This window comes from Sinocyclocheilus rhinocerous, unplaced genomic scaffold (genome assembly GCF_001515625.1).
Source record: "Sinocyclocheilus rhinocerous isolate Xijiao unplaced genomic scaffold, SAMN03320098_v1.1 scaffold1382, whole genome shotgun sequence".
In the NCBI taxonomy this organism is placed as follows: domain Eukaryota; kingdom Metazoa; phylum Chordata; class Actinopteri; order Cypriniformes; family Cyprinidae; genus Sinocyclocheilus; species Sinocyclocheilus rhinocerous.
The window spans coordinates 611967-631755 of NW_015657958.1; the positions used below are offsets into that span (position 1 = coordinate 611967).

Below are 19789 nucleotides of genomic sequence, written 5' to 3' on the forward strand. Positions count from 1 at the left end.
GCATTCTGGCTTCCCAATACATTACAACAACAGCGAAGAAAAAAATAAATAAACGTGGACAAACCATTCACTCTTGTTCAATGCGAATGCCGTATGCTGGAATATGATCATTTATTCCGTCATCACCCGGGTGCTGATAGCACGCGCGCACAGGTGAGACCTGAACAGCACACGCTGATATCTGTGTTTAAGCTAAACTCGTTTAAGCTTTGCCAGTTTAAACATTTAAGGGCCAGAGGACGCGAGCTCGCGCACGCAGTGAGAAGATTTGTGCGTGCGCTCATCCGAAGCACGCAAACCCGTGCCTCAGAACGCGTGCAAATATTAAGCTCTCTCTGAAGTATTGTGTTTAAATGGACAAATTCACACAAAAATTATGTCAAAATGCCCGTCTTGGTAAGAATGCTGAATAATAAATAGAGAAACAGTTGTCTGATGTGAAGGCACTGTCACCAGTACAAGAACCGCTTGTGTCTATTTAGTGTGTATATTGTGTTTTTTCTTTCTGAACTTTATAAATAACATAATAACACTACAGTGACATTGTGGGCTAAATATTAAACTTTAGGTCAACAGTCTTTGTTTCACCAGGAATGAGGGGACTGTATGTATGCTAGGAACAGCCGCACACTTGCATACACCCTTGTGCAGAAACACTTGCCTAATTTTTTCAGGAAGATATTTCACAAGTCTAAGCCTGTAGCGGTTAGTCGAATGCAACCTGTTGATACCATCAATGTTACATTACTTTACAGTTGAACTCTGGTAAATATAGCTATGTGTGTCTCTGGATCAGTTTTATTCATTGTTTATGTCATGGTGTTTAATGAACTTTTTTATTTTTATTTGTTTTGGTATGCAAAGCACTAGGAGGTAGAAATCTCAGATTACTTGTGTTTATATTTACAGTCACACCCACAGAATGGGGAAGAAGCAGGGCTAAAAGCTTTCCAACTTTTATTTCCTTAATTTTATTGTCAACTCCATATCTCAAATAAAATGGGATGATTTATTTATTTATTTTTTTAAACTTGAATGTATTTCAATTTGATTTAAAAAAATATTTAAATTCTATTAAATTCTAAAGGAATACTAACAACACTCTGTTGTACACATATGGATAGGTATCACTAGTTTTTGTTTTGTTTAAATACTTTTAAGAACAATCTGTTGTACATGTATAGACAGAGACATCACTGGCTCAGAAAGTTCCCAGTATCTGAAAATGAATCATCAAAATATAAATAAATTGTCCCAGTATCGCTTTAGGGAGCCAGTATTACATGACGAGTCATTAGCTGCAGGCAGAAAATACAAGCGTGAGTGTTTGTTTGTTTGTGTGTGTGTGTGTGCGGGTCCATCCTGCTGGGCCTGTTTGGACTAGAACCAGTCCTTAGCAGACTTTGACCAGTAACCCATGACCCTCGCACACACTCTGGGGAACGTTCAACTCAGCAACTTCATCCGCACTGTCACACACCATGGTGGGAGGGGGACGAGAGTACAGGAAAGCGAAAGATGATAAAGAACGAGAGAGAAAGGGAGGGAGCCCTCGGCTATAGAGCAAGTATTTACAGTCCAGATCTGCTTTGTTTATTGTTGAAGTTTACAAGCACAGTCATCCAACCACTGCCCCAGCTCATTTACTCAGCTATTCTCTTTACGAGATCACGATCGTGTTCGACTCCCTTTCCAGAACACATGAAGCAGAGATGTGAATCCTGAAAAAATAAAGTCATAAAGTTAAAGTTCACTCTAAACTTATGACTGCTTCTCCACTTCAGTGACAGTACCCTTTGCTTTGTCAGTGTTTATGTGTGTGCAGTGTGTCAGGGATTCTCTGGACCTCTGTTCAGTGTTATTTCATTCCCCATTACTCTTAAAGACCCCATGAAATCACTTTTTTCTATTATGTGCTGACATATTTTCCTGAAACAGACAAGACATATTAAATGCTCTTCCTTTAAGTTGTAAAAAAATCACAGCTAGGAGCCACGATTTGCTACTTCCTAATTGGTGACAGGTGGTAATGGGGGCGGGGCATTCTCACTCTCAAGATAATCTGATTGGACAGAAATCTGTGCAACGCAAAATGAGTCATCAATATTTTTCCCAGGAGAGTTAAAGTGTATGTCTGCGATGTGACAATGTCAACGTTTATGAGTACGCTGTAGCGTATATAGCTGCCGTTGGATTTAAGCGAAATAGACAGTAAACCACAAAACTTTTGATTTGAAATGTAGGATGTATGCCTGTCTCCACTTTCTGACTAACTGACATTAATTCAGATTTACTGAAAGATTTTACAGAGGAAATGAAAGTAAATGACAAAACTATTATTATCATTACCGGGGTTAACGTTAACCATTAAACTCATTCAGCAGTATTTGACAAATGTTTAGACAAGTAAATAAAATCACATATTTAAGGAGGGAACCTTTTTCAAAGAAAATAAAATGTTTGTTGAGGGGGTTAATTATATACTTTTTTTAATGCTTGTTCTGTCCAAACCAAATTTTGAGGCCCACTATTGGGCCCTGGTTCTCTGGTTAAGAAGCACCAATCTAAAAGAATATTTATTATGATTTATTTATCTCTTTGTGTATCTGTTGTTTTGTTTTGTTTTTTTATAGGAAGTGGAAGTCCTGGACATCAGTCAAATCAGGGACACCAGGACAGGGAGGTTTGCCAAGATGCCAAAGGTAAATTTTTATGTGAGCCTGTGTTGAAGGTTATGTTTGGAAAGGTTCATATGTCAGTGCACGTGGGTGGTAAGGTTTGCCTGTGTTTGTAGGACCAACGTATACGCGATACGCTGGGTTTGGGCAAAGGAGAAAGCAACTCGGACACAAAGCTGCTAACTGTCGTCTACGGCAATGACCTGGTCAACATCTTCTTCCTCAACTTCCATGCTGTGCAGGATGGCTATTGCAAGGTAACCACGACGACAGGCCCGTCACCTAGATACCATATCCATGCTATCGTTCCCTCTTTCTCTGTCCTGTTTTTCCGCTTTCTACCTTTGCAAGTGTGTGCTCTGAATGAACTACATTAGATTACTCTCATTTGATATTTTCTTCCCTCTCTTTAAAAGCCTAACATTGAAGTTTGATTGATTTATATGAAGTTTGATTGATTTAAAGGATTATCATATTTACATAATAAATGTATGAGCTCATTTGTTTATTTGGTGTTATGATTGGGTTTCCAGGTGTGGACTGATGAGCTGTTTAAACTTGCCACAAACATACTGTCCCAGAATGCTTCCCGCAACATCTTCTTATTCAAAGCGTGAGTTCTCTCTCTCTGTGTGTGTGTGTGTGTGTGTGTCTGACTCTGAAGCTGTTGTTTGAGGCCAAGTGACATGTTAGTGTAGCACAAATACAAAAAAGTGTCAGTCCACTTCACTGAACTATATATCTCACAATGCAACTTTATTTCTCGTATTTGTGACTATTTCACAATTGTGATTAAATCTCAAAATTTAGTTGCTACTTTATATCTTTCAAATGCTACTGCCTTTCCTTTTCTCTGCGACTTTGTCTTACTGTTGTGGCTTTATATCTTGAAATTGCAACCTTGTGTCTAAAAGGAAGACTTGTTGCAGCTTTATTTATCATAATTGTGACTTATGTGACTTATGTTCTCACAAATGTGCTTAATAATGTGACCTGTTATCTCACAATTTGATTTTGACTCTTGAATCCTCTCAACTCAAGCCTTGACTGGACTTACAAAAGTTCAAGCCAGTTTTCATGTATAACTTTGGGTTTGCCTCAGGGTTGATTTTGTAATTGACGGTCATGGTTGGTCAGGTTAGTTCACCCAAAAATGAAATTGAAAACTCTGGTCCCCAGTCATGGAAGAAAGGAAGTCCTAAAGACTTGATGAGTAAGTGACACGGTTTTCAATTTTGGGTGAACTATTCATGTTAAATCCTCGTTTACAACCAGAATTTGAGGTCAACTCCATACCAGGCAAAATAAAATACCCCTTATTGTCATAGTCTTTGCCTCCGTCTGAGACAGTGCTAATGTCAGGTGATTGTTGTTCTAAGAGTCTGTAGTGTTACTGACATTAAGATTTAGTTAGATTTATAAGTGCAAATAATCAGCGTAGACTAATGAAAAAGATGAAGGATACCGAAACCAGTGTGATCAACTGTCTTTTTTTTTGCGTGTCATTTTTCATAGTTACACCAAGCTGAAGCTGCAGGTAAATCAGGATGGGAAAATCCCAGTGAAGAAGTGAGTAAACACAAGCTGTCTTACTCAAACATAGCTATGTTTCCAGTTCTTCAGGGCTTTCGTTGCTAATTTGCCACTTCTTCTTTCATCATTGCTTTCACTTCTTTTCTTTTTCTTTCTCTTTCACTTCTCTCAGCATCCTGAAAATGTTCTCAGATAAGAAACGTGTGGAGATGGCGCTGGAGCACTGCGGCCTGGTCAATAACAGGGTAATCAATCAGTCATGCACCAATCACAAGTTATTACACATTTAACCATTCAGTTTTACCCTTTACTGTCTGTCTGCTGTGGTTCCATGTGACATGTTAGTTCCCTTTCATGGGAACTTCGAACTGCGTCCTCTAGGGGTCGCTATGGGGAACGCCTCGTCGTGACCCGTGTCTGAAGCATACATTGAAAAAACACCAACTCGTTGGCCGGCGACAGCCATGACGTCCTGCTTTTGTTCTTTCAATATAAATGCATTGTTTTTCAAATAACCCACACCCATCATCTCTTTAGTCCAATCTCTCGTTGCGTCTCGCTCTGTCTTCACATGTAACATGTTCCTGATTTCCTTTTCTTTGCCACTCTATGGTGATCTGCGGTCAGTCCTTTTATGGTTCAGTTTGGACACAGAGGAGCTGGTCTTAGATCAGCACATGGACACATGTCAATCTGTTCACTGTCTTATGCTGCCCTCTGCTGGTTGAACTTCAGCATGAATTGAGAAACTTAAAGAGGCCATATTCTACACCAGGGGACAATGACCTGTTTAACATGAAGTGCCTTTAAAAAGAACTCTAGTCAGTCATTGTACCAATATCAACAACCCCAAAAACAAGCACAATTCACTACGTAGTGCAGAACAAATGTTGAACTGTGCTATGTTAGGTACTGTCCGGTGTGTCATGTTAATATGAGTTGTACTGTGGGTCACATTTCTTTATGTGATATTTAATTTTTCATAATGTTGTGAACGTATATACCTTTATAGTACATCAAAGTCTTTATTTCAACACAAGATAAATCCTATTTTCCATGGTAATTTTCCCTTTTAAAATACACCACAGACACAAATTAGCTAAAAATTAACATTTTTCCTCTGCTTTTACTTTTAACAATAAAATTGCTTTTTATAAGATTATTTATTAAGATTCATATCTTCATTTTAATTCATTCAATCATTGTCATTCATTCATTCATTCATTCATTTATTTTCCTCAGGTGGAGGGTATAAAGCCAGATGACTTCACCTGGGAAATGTTCCAGAACTTTCTCAACAAACTAAGTCCCAGACCAGAGGTGGAGCGTATCTTCGTGGAGCTGTGAGTGAACAGACTCCAACAGCAATGACAAAGATACAGTAGCCCCAAAAAAAGCGTTTGGACACTTGGCCACATTTAATTATATATGAATGATATTCTCTTATTTAATATAACAACCAAATAGAATTTATATTGAAGAAAAATGGCACCCTTTCAAGCAACTTTTCACAAAAGAAGTTTGTTAGGTTTGTAATTTACAAAACAATAGATATGCTATTCAGAATAATTAAAAAATGTAAAAGTAGTGGAACATGTCCGTGTAAAAAGGGTCCAGAAAAAAGAAATGCCACTGATACTTTGTTTCTAATACAGTGATATTTATACATTATTAAGTGTGTCTTGGGGCCACTTTATGTCTTAACAATTATGAAAAGATACTCTGCAAAACGTTTTTGACTCATTTAATATTTACTTTGTGTACACAGTGGCTCCAAAGGGAAGCCCTTCCTGTCTCTGGATCAGCTGATGGACTTTATAAATCGCAAACAGAGAGATTCTCGACTAAATGAGGTTCTTTACCCACCACTCAAGCGAGATCAGGTCCACCAGCTCATGGAGAGATATGAGACCAACGCCAGCCAGCTGGAGAGAGGTACAAATGCACACTCTCACACACACATTTAGACATGGTGACGATGAGACTGATGGTGGTTTGTTTCACCTGTCCATGTGTGAGCAGATCAGATCTCCCTGATGAGCTTCGCAAAATATCTTGGTGGGGAGGAGAACTCTTTGGTTCCTCCTGAGAGGTTGGACATCATCGATGATATGAACCAACCCCTGTCCCACTATTTCATCAACTCTTCACACAACACATACCTCACAGGTACGCAAATGCGTAAACACTCTCATAGATGCAAATATGGTAATAAACACACACGTGTGACCTCTGTCAGTGTTTTCCCCCTTCAGTGGGTCAGTTGACGGGCACGTCATCAGTGGAGATGTACAGGCAGGTGTTGCTGACAGGATGCCGCTGTATAGAGCTGGACTGCTGGAAGGGCCGCCCACCTGAAGAAGAGCCAATCATCACGCACGGTTTTACCATGACAACTGAGATCTCGTTCAAGGTGTGTTTATGGTCCCACATTTACCATTGTTCTGCAAATTTTTATGGGCAAAATACAGTACTTTCAATAGGAATCCTTGCAATCTGCAATTTTGCAAGATTTCCGTGTGAAGATTTTGCCAAGGGTTCAAGTAGGTCACATGGATTTGCCTGTTGACCAACAGAAAGCTGCTTGCTTTGAAAGTAGCTTCTGGTGAGCTGAGCTTCATACATCGCAGCACTATTGACAATAGATAAAACAACTTTTTTTGCCTGCAAAATTTCACTAATGTGACTGCACCTTTACTGTCAAATGAAAACTGCTTCATTTAAACTGCACACACACTGAACTGCAGTGAGAGACAAAGTTTCAATATTTGTGATTTTAGGAAGTGATCGAGGCCATCGCTGAAAGTGCGTTCAAGACGTCTCCCTACCCTCTCATCCTGTCCTTTGAAAATCATGTGGACTCGTAAGTATAAGTGTGAAAAATGCTTATTTCTTGTTTTTCTGTTTTTATCCTGTTAATTTTTATCTGGATTATTATATGGTCTTTTAGGGCAAAGCAGCAGGCTAAAATGGCAGAGTACTGTCGCTCTATGTTCGGGGATGCGCTGCTCATCGAACCCCTGGAGAAATATCCGGTGAGTTCTTCAACACCATAAAAAAGGCAAACTTCAATAATTATTCAATAATTATAAAACTAAATTTTAGTTTAACTGTGTGTAATTGTTTTTCGGAACAAAGTTCTAAATCAGTCAATCTGTCTGTCTATCTATCACCTCAAAACTTTCAAAGGTTTTAAAATCATTATAAACTTCCAAGCTAACTTTTCTAAAGCAAAGTCAAAGTTAAACTTATGTTAACTTTACTTGTAGTTAAGGATGGTCCATTATCGCAGAATAAATGTAGACAAGGGTAGTCAGGATCCCAGTAAAAGTGAAGGCGTTTTGTATCATCCTAATGAAGTTTGTTTCCAAATTATTAAATGGCTACCAGATAAAATAATAAATGAAAGTCTTGTTTTGACCTGAAATCATTGCATTATTGTGAAAGGAAAGAGACCAATGCAGTGATATAGCAGCTGTGTAGGAAATTGGCTGGCTGGGACAGCCATTAATTATATCGTTTTTGTCATTACAAAAATATTTGACCACGGAATGCAGTGATTTGGCAATCATAATTAAGAGAATCGTGTAAAATTGAGAGCAAGTAAACGATTATATTTTTAGTTTGAGAGTAGATTTTTATGTGTTTATTGTTTTTACAGCTGGTTCCTGGTCAACAACTGCCAAGCCCCCAGGAACTCATGGGGAAGATCTTGATCAAGAACAAGAAGAAACATCAGCACAGGGCCTCTAATGGTGGGAGCATCAGACGCAAGGACGGGACAGATGAACAGTTCTCACCTTTGAATGGTGTGTACACACACAACACACCAAAACCTAGCCTGATCCACTCTAACACAAAAGTGACTGTGATTGAAATGGTTGCCAATGTATCAAAACAATTACAACAATAATTTAAGTATGTATACTGTAGCACTTCACACTTGTTTTTGCATTTAAAAAAAAGAGAGACGCAGAGCAGTGGAACAAAAAAAACAAAAACAAACAACAACAAAAAACTCCAGGCATAAGCATTTGTGATTCATTTGAGAGAATCAAGGTTAATAAAGGTAATTTTTGCAAATATACATAGGACTGTTTTTGTGCAAAAACTTTACAAGTGAAGTCAATTATAAGTGAAGCTTATAAATGAAGCTTTTATAAGTGAAGGATCATGTTAAAATAATTTTGAGAAAATCCATGTCATGACCCCTTTAAAGTTTAAACTTGCTTTACCTTGAATGCACATAGTGGAATACAAAAAAACATCCTCTGTGTGAATGGTCTCTTAGAGTGCATGTCAGTGTTTCCTCCATCAGCATTCAGCATTATTGCATTGTCCTGCTTGTTGTCCCAGCAACAGGTGTAATCTGTGATGTCTGATTTGCAAGTAAATTGCTCTTTTAGTGCATAAGTCTCAAACCCATGACGTAAGCTTGAATCAGTCTGACAGCAAGCTCACACACTGAACAGTGAAAAAAATTAAGAACCTTTACTGTGAACTGCCTATTATCTAGCATTACTGTCTTCAACAACCATTTCACATTTGATCTTCTATGATAAAGCATAACATTTTATTTTGGCATCATTTTTATTTCATCACTTATTCTCATGGGCCATTTTATTGCACATCTCTTTCATATCTGCATGATTAGAGAGTTAGCTAATGAACCATATGTCATTATTTACTCTTCTTTGTCATCATTTGCCATCATTTACTCTTCTCGACTCTCTTTCTTGGCTGTAAATGATGACATTTACAACTTTGAAACAATTTGAACTCTTTCATTAGCTACATTTTTCAGCTCAACTGCACTGAAAATGCATTAGGGTCTGTTTTAGTTGTAGTTTTCACTCTTTTTGTTGTCTTGAAACAATTCTGGCCCATTCAGTTACAAGCAATTTCATATACACATAATACAATTTTCTGTTACCTATTTCATTTCACATCCAAACCCATTCATTGTAAGATTTGTGTTTAGATTGTCCATTGTCTGATGGGGAGGTGGGCCAGCTCATGTCCAATGGGGGAGAGAAGCTTGCAGAGAGGATGGCTAAAGATCTTGATATCCGCAAGTCTATTGGTGGGTTTGTGCCTAGTTGATATGAGGTCTCAACCAATCAGGATGAAGACTGATGTCACTTAGGCACCTGTATGGAAGTTCATGGTTAATGCATTTATGGTGTGTATTCAATTTTCTGTGTGTGTGTGTGTGTGTGTGTGTGTGTATATATTTTTTTTAATATTAATTTCTAGATCGGGGAGATGGGGAGAGTGAAGAAGAGGAGGAAGAGGAACCCATTCCAGATCCAAAGAAACACAACAACACTGATGAGGTAACTCCTGTCAATCTGTCATGTTTGCTATTCTTCTCTCTGTCTCTCTTTCTGTGTGCATCTTTGACGTGTCTCTCTGTTTCAGGGTACTGCGTACAGTGAGGTGAATGCTACAGAGGAGATGTCTACGCTGGTCAACTACATAGAACCTGTCAAATTCAAATCCTTTGAGGCGGCAGCCAGTGAGTCGTGATACCTTTCACATCATAGCTGTTACTATGCTGTGTATTCTATGTCTGAAACCAATACTGTGTTGACCAATTAGAAGCCAGGACAGAATTATCTGTCCGCTTCATAAAATCCATTGTTTAGTCTGGCAGAATTTAACTTTGATCCCTCTCTCTCTTTTCAGAGAGGAATAAATATTTTGAGATGTCATCTTTTGTGGAGACCAAAGGCATGGACACATTGAAGAACTCTCCCAGCGAGTTTGTTGAGTATCCTTCACCAGCCTCAGTCAGCAGATAATGACTGCTTTAATGTGCTGCATCCCAGTTTACCTACTTGTAATATCTCCTAAAAGTATGTGAAGAAAAATTCTTGTATGTAGCGGAGGAGTAGGCAAGTCTTGATACATACTACCATATCATAATAGCATCTTTTTGTACAGTTACGCATATCATGTCAATGTAAACTGGCCTGTCAATCATATTGTCAAATATGCACTCCTCATATATACACTCCACATTTCTGTTAATTTATTTATACTACTCAACAATTCTTCCTACCATATTGTAGGTACAGTATTTCACATCTGCGGTGTTTTTTAGTTTTAGACCGACTATTACTGGTGGAAAATTAAAAAGCGGATCCACGCAAACCCTTGGAGTGTTTTTTTCTTAATTTGTGTTTGTGGTTCTGATCCGAATATTCACCAGAAATAGTAGACCATAGGGGTATCTTTGGCATACTCATTTCAACATTCTTTATTCTAATTTTGAATACTACTTAGGATGGATAATATACGAATCAGGACATGGCAATAGTTTTAGTTATATGTTTGGTGTGTGCATGTTTGCACTTTTATATTCAAGTAATGTTGTTCTTCCTGAGCAAAATGTCTATTCAGATACAATAAAAAGCAGCTGAGTCGGATCTACCCCAAAGGGACTCGTGTGGACTCTAGTAACTATATGCCACAGCTCTTCTGGAACGTGGGTTGCCAAATGGTGGCACTAAACTTCCAAACTCTCGGTCAGCTATGCAAACAGCACTATTTTATTGTCTTCTTCCTTCTGTCTAGTTGTTTTTTCTACATTTGTATATATTTTAGTAGTGTTGAAAATCTTTAAATAAGCTTAATTTCTTCTCTGTCTCAGACTTGCCGATGCAGCTGAACATGGGGGTGTTTGAATATAACGGCCACTGTGGTTATCTGCTGAAGCCAGAGTTCATGAGACGCACGGACAAACACTTTGACCCCTTTACTGTGGACATTGTGGATGGCATCGTAGCCAACACAGTTAAAATCAAGGTATTTTGTGCACATGTAGTATGCTGTTTAAAGATATAGTAATAGTCAGCTATTTTACTTTGTAATTTCAAATGTAATATGTACAATCATGTCATTTCTCACTTTTCCCTCGCATACATAGATCGTCTCAGGTCAGTTTCTGAACGATAAGAAGGTTGGTGTTTACGTGGAGGTGGACATGTTTGGACTTCCCGCGGACACTAAAAGGAAATATCGAACGAAAACTTCTAACAACAACTCTCTGGACCCAGTCTGGGATGATGAAACCTTTGTGTTCAACAAGGTAACAAATGAAAAGAAAAGTTTGTCCTAAAATGACAATTCTGTCATGCATAAAACTGTGAAGCTGTTTAATACTCTACTAATCTACACTTTTTTGTTAAATGAAATGCTGTTAATTTCTATCTTTCTAGGTGGTGTTGCCCACCCTTGCATCTCTGCGAGTAGCAGTGTATGAAGAAAATGGAAAGTTTATTGGCCATCGCATCTTGCCAGTATCGGCACTGCGCCCAGGTTTGTGCCAATACGAGGCAGTGATCTAACAGACTTGTTAGTCTGATACTGTCTACTGTCCTACATCTGCTATATGTGTGTGTTTATGTGTCTATTAGGATATCACTACATCTGTCTGAAGAACGAGCTGAACCAACCGCTCATGCTGTCATCCCTACTTGTGTACACGGAGGCACAAGACTACATTCCCAATGAACACCAAGGTAGGAGAGGTTTCTGTGGGACTATGAATGCCATGACAATGAGTTTATAATCTGCTACATAGATGTAATATTAGCAGCTGGTGAACAATATTGCTGTGCAAATACTGTTAAATATGAAAAGTTCAAATATCCAAAGTTCGTTAAAATTGTAGAAACTTGGTGGCGTGTCTGATTAAAACATTGGAAGAAAACACCAGTCCTTTGCTCTCTTTTATTCCATTGGATTGAAGAAGCATAAATCTTTAGCAATTCACATGACATGACGTTCACAAATTCACATGGAGCAGGACTACTAGGATGGACATGATGCACAGGATAAACAGGATGGTTTTAAGTCACTGCAAACAATACAAAAGAGAAAATCAAACTCATACAATCAATTCATCAATAAACATCAATATTGTACTCAATCCAAATAGGGATTAAATATCTTAACAATTCAAACTATACAATTGGCAAACAAACTTACTTAACGCATCCTAAGGGAAGGACTCAAAGGACATGGTTGGGTGTCCATTCAAACACCTACACCTCACCAATGCAAAAGGGACAAATGAAGGAAGTAAGGTCTATTTATAGACCTTAACCAGGGGAATATGGGTAATGTAGTGCACCATATATGGAAATGCAGTTTACTAGGAATTGTGGGAGATGTAGTACAAAGAAAAATTAGAAAAAAGAAACAAATGAGTCAAATTCACAACAAATACAAATGTTTGTGTGTGTATATATATATATTAATAAAACAAAAAAGTTGGTTAATGGGTCACACAGAGTATAATTCAAACCAGCAGTCTTTCAGTTATAAGGAAGGAAGTAAGATCTATTTATAGACCTTAACCAGGGGAATATGGGTAATGTAGTGCACCATATATGGAAATGCAGTTTACTAGGAATTGTGGGAGATGTAGTACAAAGAAAAATTAGAAAAAAGAAACAAATGAGTCAAATTCACAACAAATACAAATGTTTGTGTGTGTATATATATATATTAATAAAACAAAAAAGTTGGTTAATGGGTCACACAGAGTATAATTCAAACCAGCAGTCTTTCAGTTATAAGCCCGATTTTGCCCTCTGTGCCACTCGTTGTCAACCTTTGTAGCAGTCTTACTCTTTTCCCTCTGTCTTACTCTTGTTTTTGTGTAGAGTATGCAGAGGCTCTGACAAACCCCATCAAACATCTCTCTCTGCTGGCCCAGAGAGAAAGGCAGCTATTAGCACTTATGGAGGATCCCACTGAGGTCAGTCACGCCTGTCGACTTTACTTAGATGGGTGTCATTTAGCAAATGTCTGGCAGTAGCCTATATAAAATTCTGGTAATAGTGACTGTCGTCCAATTTGAATATCTGCAACCAACTAATCCCCTTAGTGATCTCCCATTTGAACTTGCAGCCAACCATAAAATAAAAAATAAAAAATCTTTTTGTTTTTGTGTGAGAAACAGACTAAAACTTAAGTTGTTGTCCACTGAAAATCCTGACATCCAAGTCTTCCTTAATCAGTATTCAGTCCTATTCCTCAGCAAATCATTCATTTGACTCATATATTTTCAATTAATCAGTTGATCGAGTTTATGCTTGTGCATGTGATGCTTTTATGGTACTTTAGCATATTTTTAGAATCTTGAACGCTCAAGTTCCCATTTATTATAACTACATTAAAAAGAGTGACAAATATATTATTCATTATTAAGTTTCTCCTTAATGGGTTTGGAATAAATTTGTTTTGGGTGAACTACGGTATTCCTATTACTATTAGCTCACTGCTACATGAACTAACATCTTGTAGATATGTCAGCCATTAAGTGAATACATACTGTGAGTGTGTGTGTGTGTGTGTCTGCAGGGTGGACCTGTGAAACAAGATGAAGGAGACAAGTTTGACTCTGGCTGCGTGACCTCTGTTGACCCTATTTGCCCTCTGCCATCTCCAACACCTCCTTCTGTACTCACTGAGGTCATGAACCCTCCTGTATCAGGTTTGGTCTCACCTCAGAAACAGTCACTCTTTTTCCTGCTGTCTTGCTCACGATCATTCTCTCCACAGCCCCCCCCCCATGTTTGCGTTTTGGCCATAATGTTCCAGTCATTTCATTTCTGATATCTATTAGGGGTATAGCGGTTCTTGTAATAAAAAATTATGATGATCTCTTTTGGTAAAGACATTTGGAGTGACAACTTGCACTAATGCACAGTGCAAGGTTCATCTGTGTCATTTTTGCGTCCGTGCGTCACTCTGCAAGCCCAACGACTTCACAGTGCTGTTGACTACAGGAACAAAGCATAGCAGAAGACGTTTGATTTATCTCCTCGAATCGGCAGCATGGTTAAGAGTGGACAACCATTTATAAGCTTTTATAGGGAATTCCCTTTTAAATTTAGTTCTCATGTCATGTTGTATGAATAAAAAAATAAATATGACGTTTTTGGATCTCTGGAATTATTTATGGTTTATATTTCCCAGTTAGTTTGATTTATCAGCAAGTGAGTCATGATTAAACTTAAACTTCACCATGCAAGTGCAAGATGGAGCGCATCAGAAAGGAGCACAATGTTATTTACTAAGATATGTATTTTTAAAATATACCTATTTCTTTTTGGACCTCTAAATTTACCTTGATTTTTCTTTTTCTCTGAAGAACATTAACTGTAATGAAATAATAATATAGAGCCCCTACATTTACAAAATAAATAAATCATTGTGTTAACACTTGTTTTTTTTCTGTATTTTATTTGTCTTTACTTGTGAATTTACCTTGTCCTACTATTTTTTTTGTAATGTTTAAAGTGCTCTCTATAGCATGTATGTTTTGGCACACAAATGTAAAGCATACAACTGTTTATTTAATTAAAATGTTTACTTAGTAATTCAAATCAGGTTATTTTTTAGTTAAGGCAAATGTTACCAAGTGTTAGTGAATTCTTGTGAAAATTTCTAATTAAGAATACACCCCCCCATCCCCCCACTCCCAAACTGTACCAAAACAGTGACCTCAAAACAGCAATACGTACTGAACCGTGAACCGTTATACCTCTAATGTTTACTTATGTGTATGCATGTCATGTTCATTAAGTGAACTGAGTGTTTGTATGTAATATATTTTAGGCCAAAAAGAAGATTTAGTCAACAACATTCTTAAAGGTAAGATTCACTCACTCTCATCTAACCATTGTACACTCATCTTCATCAGTCCCCTGCGAAGTGCTGAGAAGTTGCAGATCATGGACAAGCTTTGTATCTGTGTTCTGCAGTAATCGAACCTCAGTCTATTGATGAGCTCAAACAGCACAACTCTTACCTGAAGCTGTTGAAGAAGCAATGCAAGGAACTCAAGGAGCTGAAAAAGAAACATCTCAAAAAGGTCAAAAGCACTCTATTCTTGCAACACCACTTGCAGTTATGTGTTATGTAGAGAATGTACCATCATGGTCACATTTAACCAAATAATATGCACGTATATTTTTACCTAGATAAAAAAAAAAGAAGGTTAGTTCTTCAAGACCAGCTTTGATTTTTGGTTGAGAAAGCCTTGATGGAAAGGGTGTTTTAGCACATTGCCAGGCATTGCTAGTATGTTTGAACATGCACTGTAGCTACAGTAGCATGTCTTAGTTGATAGGCTTTGCTTGTGGTAAATAGACAGATCAATCCAATGGACCTTTTTCACATTTCCGGGTTTCTCAGAAGCGGAAGTCGTCATAGTTGGGTTAACTTTGAGAGCAGTGAATGGGAGAGTACCACAAACATATTTTTTGCATTCCAATTTGCTCAAATAGCAAAAGAAAAACTCCACGATAGTGATAACTTTAAAAAAAAGACTGATAACGGCAGTCAGAAGAGAGAAAGGAGCACAATGTTATTTACTAAGATATGTATTTTTAAAATATACCTATTTCTTTTTGGACCTCTAAATTTACCTTGATTTTTCTTTTTCTCTGAAGAACATTAACTGTAATGAAATAATAATATAGAGCCCCTACATTTACAAAATAAATAAATCATTGTGTTAACACTTGTTTTTTTTCTGTATTTTATTTGTCTTTACTTGTGAATTTACCTTGTCCTACTATTTTTTTTGTAATGTTTAAAGTGCTCTCTATAGCATGTATGTTTTGGCACACAAATGTAAAGCATACAACTGTTTATTTAATTAAAATGTTTACTTAGTAATTCAAATCAGGTTATTTTTTAGTTAAGGCAAATGTTACCAAGTGTTAGTGAATTCTTGTGAAAATTTCTAATGAAAATTTCTAATTAAGAATACACCCCCCCATCCCCCCACTCCCAAACTGTACCAAAACAGTGACCTCAAAACAGCAATACGTACTGAACCGTGAACCGTTATACCTCTAATGTTTACTTATGTGTATGCATGTCATGTTCATTAAGTGAACTGAGTGTTTGTATGTAATATATTTTAGGCCAAAAAGAAGATTTAGTCAACAACATTCTTAAAGGTAAGATTCACTCACTCTCATCTAACCATTGTACACTCATCTTCATCAGTCCCCTGCGAAGTGCTGAGAAGTTGCAGATCATGGACAAGCTTTGTATCTGTGTTCTGCAGTAATCGAACCTCAGTCTATTGATGAGCTCAAACAGCACAACTCTTACCTGAAGCTGTTGAAGAAGCAATGCAAGGAACTCAAGGAGCTGAAAAAGAAACATCTCAAAAAGGTCAAAAGCACTCTATTCTTGCAACACCACTTGCAGTTATGTGTTATGTAGAGAATGTACCATCATGGTCACATTTAACCAAATAATATGCACGTATATTTTTACCTAGATAAAAAAAAAAGAAGGTTAGTTCTTCAAGACCAGCTTTGATTTTTGGTTGAGAAAGCCTTGATGGAAAGGGTGTTTTAGCACATTGCCAGGCATTGCTAGTATGTTTGAACATGCACTGTAGCTACAGTAGCATGTCTTAGTTGATAGGCTTTGCTTGTGGTAAATAGACAGATCAATCCAATGGACCTTTTTCACATTTCCGGGTTTCTCAGAAGCGGAAGTCGTCATAGTTGGGTTAACTTTGAGAGCAGTGAATGGGAGAGTACCACAAACATATTTTTTGCATTCCAATTTGCTCAAATAGCAAAAGAAAAACTCCACGATAGTGATAACTTTAAAAAAAAGACTGATAACGGCAGTCAGAAGAGAGAATGAGGTCAAATTTACCGTCCCTCCCATAGACGCTTCATTAGAAACACCCTCGCATTAGTGTTAACTAGTTTTTTTGTCATTTGAGCAAAGGTGATATAATACAAAGTATAGTGTTATAAATGTACATACATCTTTTTAAAAATCAAAATATAAAAAACTTTCGAGGATTTACGATGCTGATGACCGTTGAAACGCGCCATCACAGTCTTGTGAAAAGGGTCCATGGTTTGAACATATTTGCCGTTGTTTGGCAATATTTTGCAGGCAAATCCAGTCTTTTTTGTAGGAATCCATTCAATTGTGAATTTTGCATGAGGGCAAAAGATTATGCCATGCAGATTTCCCAATGTGTTCAGGTTGGTCACTCAGATTTGCGGCACTGACCAACAGAAGGCTGATTGCTTTGAAAGTGATCTTTGCTTTATACGTTTCTTCATTATTGTCAATACACAGTGAAACTTTTTTGTCCGTGAAAATGTGCAGAAATTTGGTGGTTGTAGCTTTATAGCTCTGGGATTAGTTAAAGTCAGAAATGTTTTTCATTTTTAAAACTCTGTAAAAACTGTGTAAAACCTTCTTTCACACGTTTAATCGTCAAAACGACCAAGCATTCATTACAAATTTGAAAGCCTCACTTTATCCTGGTCCGGGAGAACCTCCCTAATCAAACACACCTGATTCAACTCATCAACAAATGTGCGTGTCAGATAAGAGAGACATCAGAAATGTACAGTGTTGGGGGTTCTCCAGGACCAGGATTGGGAACCACTGTTATTGAGTGAGAGAGCATGACTTGAGTCTACCACAGTTCTCAGTAGATAGCAGTGGTGTTAATCGATTTTCTGAGCTGTATGGCTATTTGAAGGTCAGATCATTTACTAAAGTAATATGGTACGTTAATATGCTCAAGACCTGGAAATACTTTATAGCCATGCAGTTTTCGAAAATGAATCAACACGTTCAAACATAATCAGTGCTTTGGCATAAGAATGACGAACTGATATCAGAGCCATAGCGCTCTGACAAATGCCACAACTATGCTGGTCTCTTTTCAAAAATAACTTAAAGAATGTGTTTTTGTGTGTTTCAGGTGTGGGCTCTCAGTAAGGAACAAAGGACTCGCTGTAGTCAGCTGAACTCTGACCTCCAGAGGAAACGGAGTCAGATGGAGAAGCGTCTGCGCTCCAGTCTGAAGAAAAAGTGAGGACATTTAGATTCAACATTGACTGTTTGACCTTAATCAATGTTGGCCAGGTGGATATTGTGCTTGAGTGCCAACTGTTTGCTGTAATTCATACAATGATCAAGAAGTCCGGAGCTCAGAGTGGTAAAGCAGCCAATCTGAAATGAATATTCAGTTCTCATGAGGAACATTGTGTTTAGCAGAGAATAATGGAAGGGGATGTGATCAGACTTTCTGATGGATATTTTACATTGTTTAAAGCAGGGAGCGACACCAATGGTTAAACGCAGACTACTTTATTTAGTTATAAGTTGTATGAGAAGCCAAATACTCTGACCTTTCATAAAACGTGATCTTTTGAACAGTTTTCACATGCTCACTGTCACAAAGTTGCTTATTTTATTAATTACTTAGATATAGTGTAGAATCAGAAAGATTGCTACATTTTACAGCAGAACCTTTCTTCGTTTTACATTGATCAAAATCCTATAACTTTGTTCATTTCCGGGGTCAAATTAGATTTTGAAGAAAAATGAAAAATTCCAAAAAATGAAACATCACTCAATGTCAGAAAGGTTGCTGGCCTTTGGTTAAAAGAACATTGGAGACTGTTTGATTTGAATCATTTCTTTGTGATTCATTATTATTAATATTATAATTATTTATATTATTAAATAGATGTTTGCTATTTGTGTCTGTGCAGTGGGTCAGAGGAGGTTCAGAGGGAATTGAATGAGCTGGATCTGGAGGTGCAGAAACAGATGGACCAGTTCAAAGAGGAGCAGATGCAGGAGCTTCTTGTGCTTAGACAGGCACAACATCAGACCGAGAAAGAGGCTAAACAATTCCACCTCAAAGAGGTATGACACACAACAATAGCCCAAAGACACAGCGAACACAGCTGCTCTGTAAGGCACTACACACACTGCTAAAAATGTGTATTCTTTGTGACTCTGTGCTTCTGTGTCAGGCCAATCAGAAACTGAGGGAAATCGCCCAAGAATGCCAAGCAGCCCAGATCAAGAAGCTCAAGGAAGTGTGTGACAAGTGAGAAACTTTTTTTTTTGCGTCTTTGTGTTTGAGGCGCATTTGTGGGTTTGCGGACAAATGCTAAAATGTCACATTACTACTCGCAGAGAGAAGAAAGAGTTACAGAAGATTCTGGACAGGAAGAGGCTGAACAGCATCATTGAGGCCAAGAAAGCAGAAAAGGACAAGGCTGAGGCGTGAGTTATAGTTTTTCTTATCTCAAGGACCGTGCCAGTGACAGTCTAGGGTTAAAAGGTTAGCACACACCCCCCAACCTCTAGTCAACCTCTTATCATTCCATACTCGGAAAGCTTTCTTTCTTCTGCCGAAAACAAAAGAAAATATTTTAAAGAATGTTGGTAACAAGCAGTTTTGGTGACCATTGACTTTCACGGTAAAAAAAAAAAACGTATCTTAAAGGGGTCATATGATTTTAGATGCTAAAAAGAACATTATTTTGTGTATTGGGTGTAATGAAATGTGTACTCGCGTTTGAATCATCAGTGGCAAATCCTTTAAATATGAAAACTACTTACAGTCTGTGAGTCAGAACAGCCGGCATTGTAGGGTTCTCTCCCAGGTTCAGGAAACAGTCCTCCATAAAATGCGCTGCACAGATCTGAATATTTGGGTTGAACTGTTCTGGAACAGTGTTGTAAATACAACTTAACCACTG

At 37.7% G+C, this 19789-nt stretch overlaps 1 protein-coding gene across 1 annotated transcript in view; it reads left to right on the top strand.

Moving 5' to 3' along the window:
• LOC107721661 (1-phosphatidylinositol 4,5-bisphosphate phosphodiesterase beta-3-like) overlaps positions 1–19789 on the top strand; it is a 56364-nt gene that overhangs the window by 31174 nt on the left and 5401 nt on the right. The window contains exons 3-31 of the mRNA XM_016529785.1: positions 2634–2702; positions 2795–2935; positions 3212–3291; positions 4194–4247; positions 4384–4456; positions 5454–5554; positions 5980–6146; positions 6234–6380; positions 6467–6624; positions 6992–7074; positions 7162–7246; positions 7873–8020; positions 9193–9294; positions 9468–9547; positions 9633–9729; positions 9900–9984; positions 10617–10741; positions 10867–11021; positions 11143–11304; positions 11435–11534; positions 11633–11737; positions 12887–12981; positions 13587–13719; positions 14847–14882; positions 14993–15102; positions 17992–18101; positions 18788–18944; positions 19055–19131; positions 19221–19310. Of these exons, the coding sequence (XP_016385271.1) occupies positions 2634–2702; positions 2795–2935; positions 3212–3291; positions 4194–4247; positions 4384–4456; positions 5454–5554; positions 5980–6146; positions 6234–6380; positions 6467–6624; positions 6992–7074; positions 7162–7246; positions 7873–8020; positions 9193–9294; positions 9468–9547; positions 9633–9729; positions 9900–9984; positions 10617–10741; positions 10867–11021; positions 11143–11304; positions 11435–11534; positions 11633–11737; positions 12887–12981; positions 13587–13719; positions 14847–14882; positions 14993–15102; positions 17992–18101; positions 18788–18944; positions 19055–19131; positions 19221–19310 (3125 nt within the window). The remainder of the gene's footprint in view (positions 1–2633; positions 2703–2794; positions 2936–3211; positions 3292–4193; positions 4248–4383; positions 4457–5453; positions 5555–5979; positions 6147–6233; positions 6381–6466; positions 6625–6991; positions 7075–7161; positions 7247–7872; positions 8021–9192; positions 9295–9467; positions 9548–9632; positions 9730–9899; positions 9985–10616; positions 10742–10866; positions 11022–11142; positions 11305–11434; positions 11535–11632; positions 11738–12886; positions 12982–13586; positions 13720–14846; positions 14883–14992; positions 15103–17991; positions 18102–18787; positions 18945–19054; positions 19132–19220; positions 19311–19789) is intronic.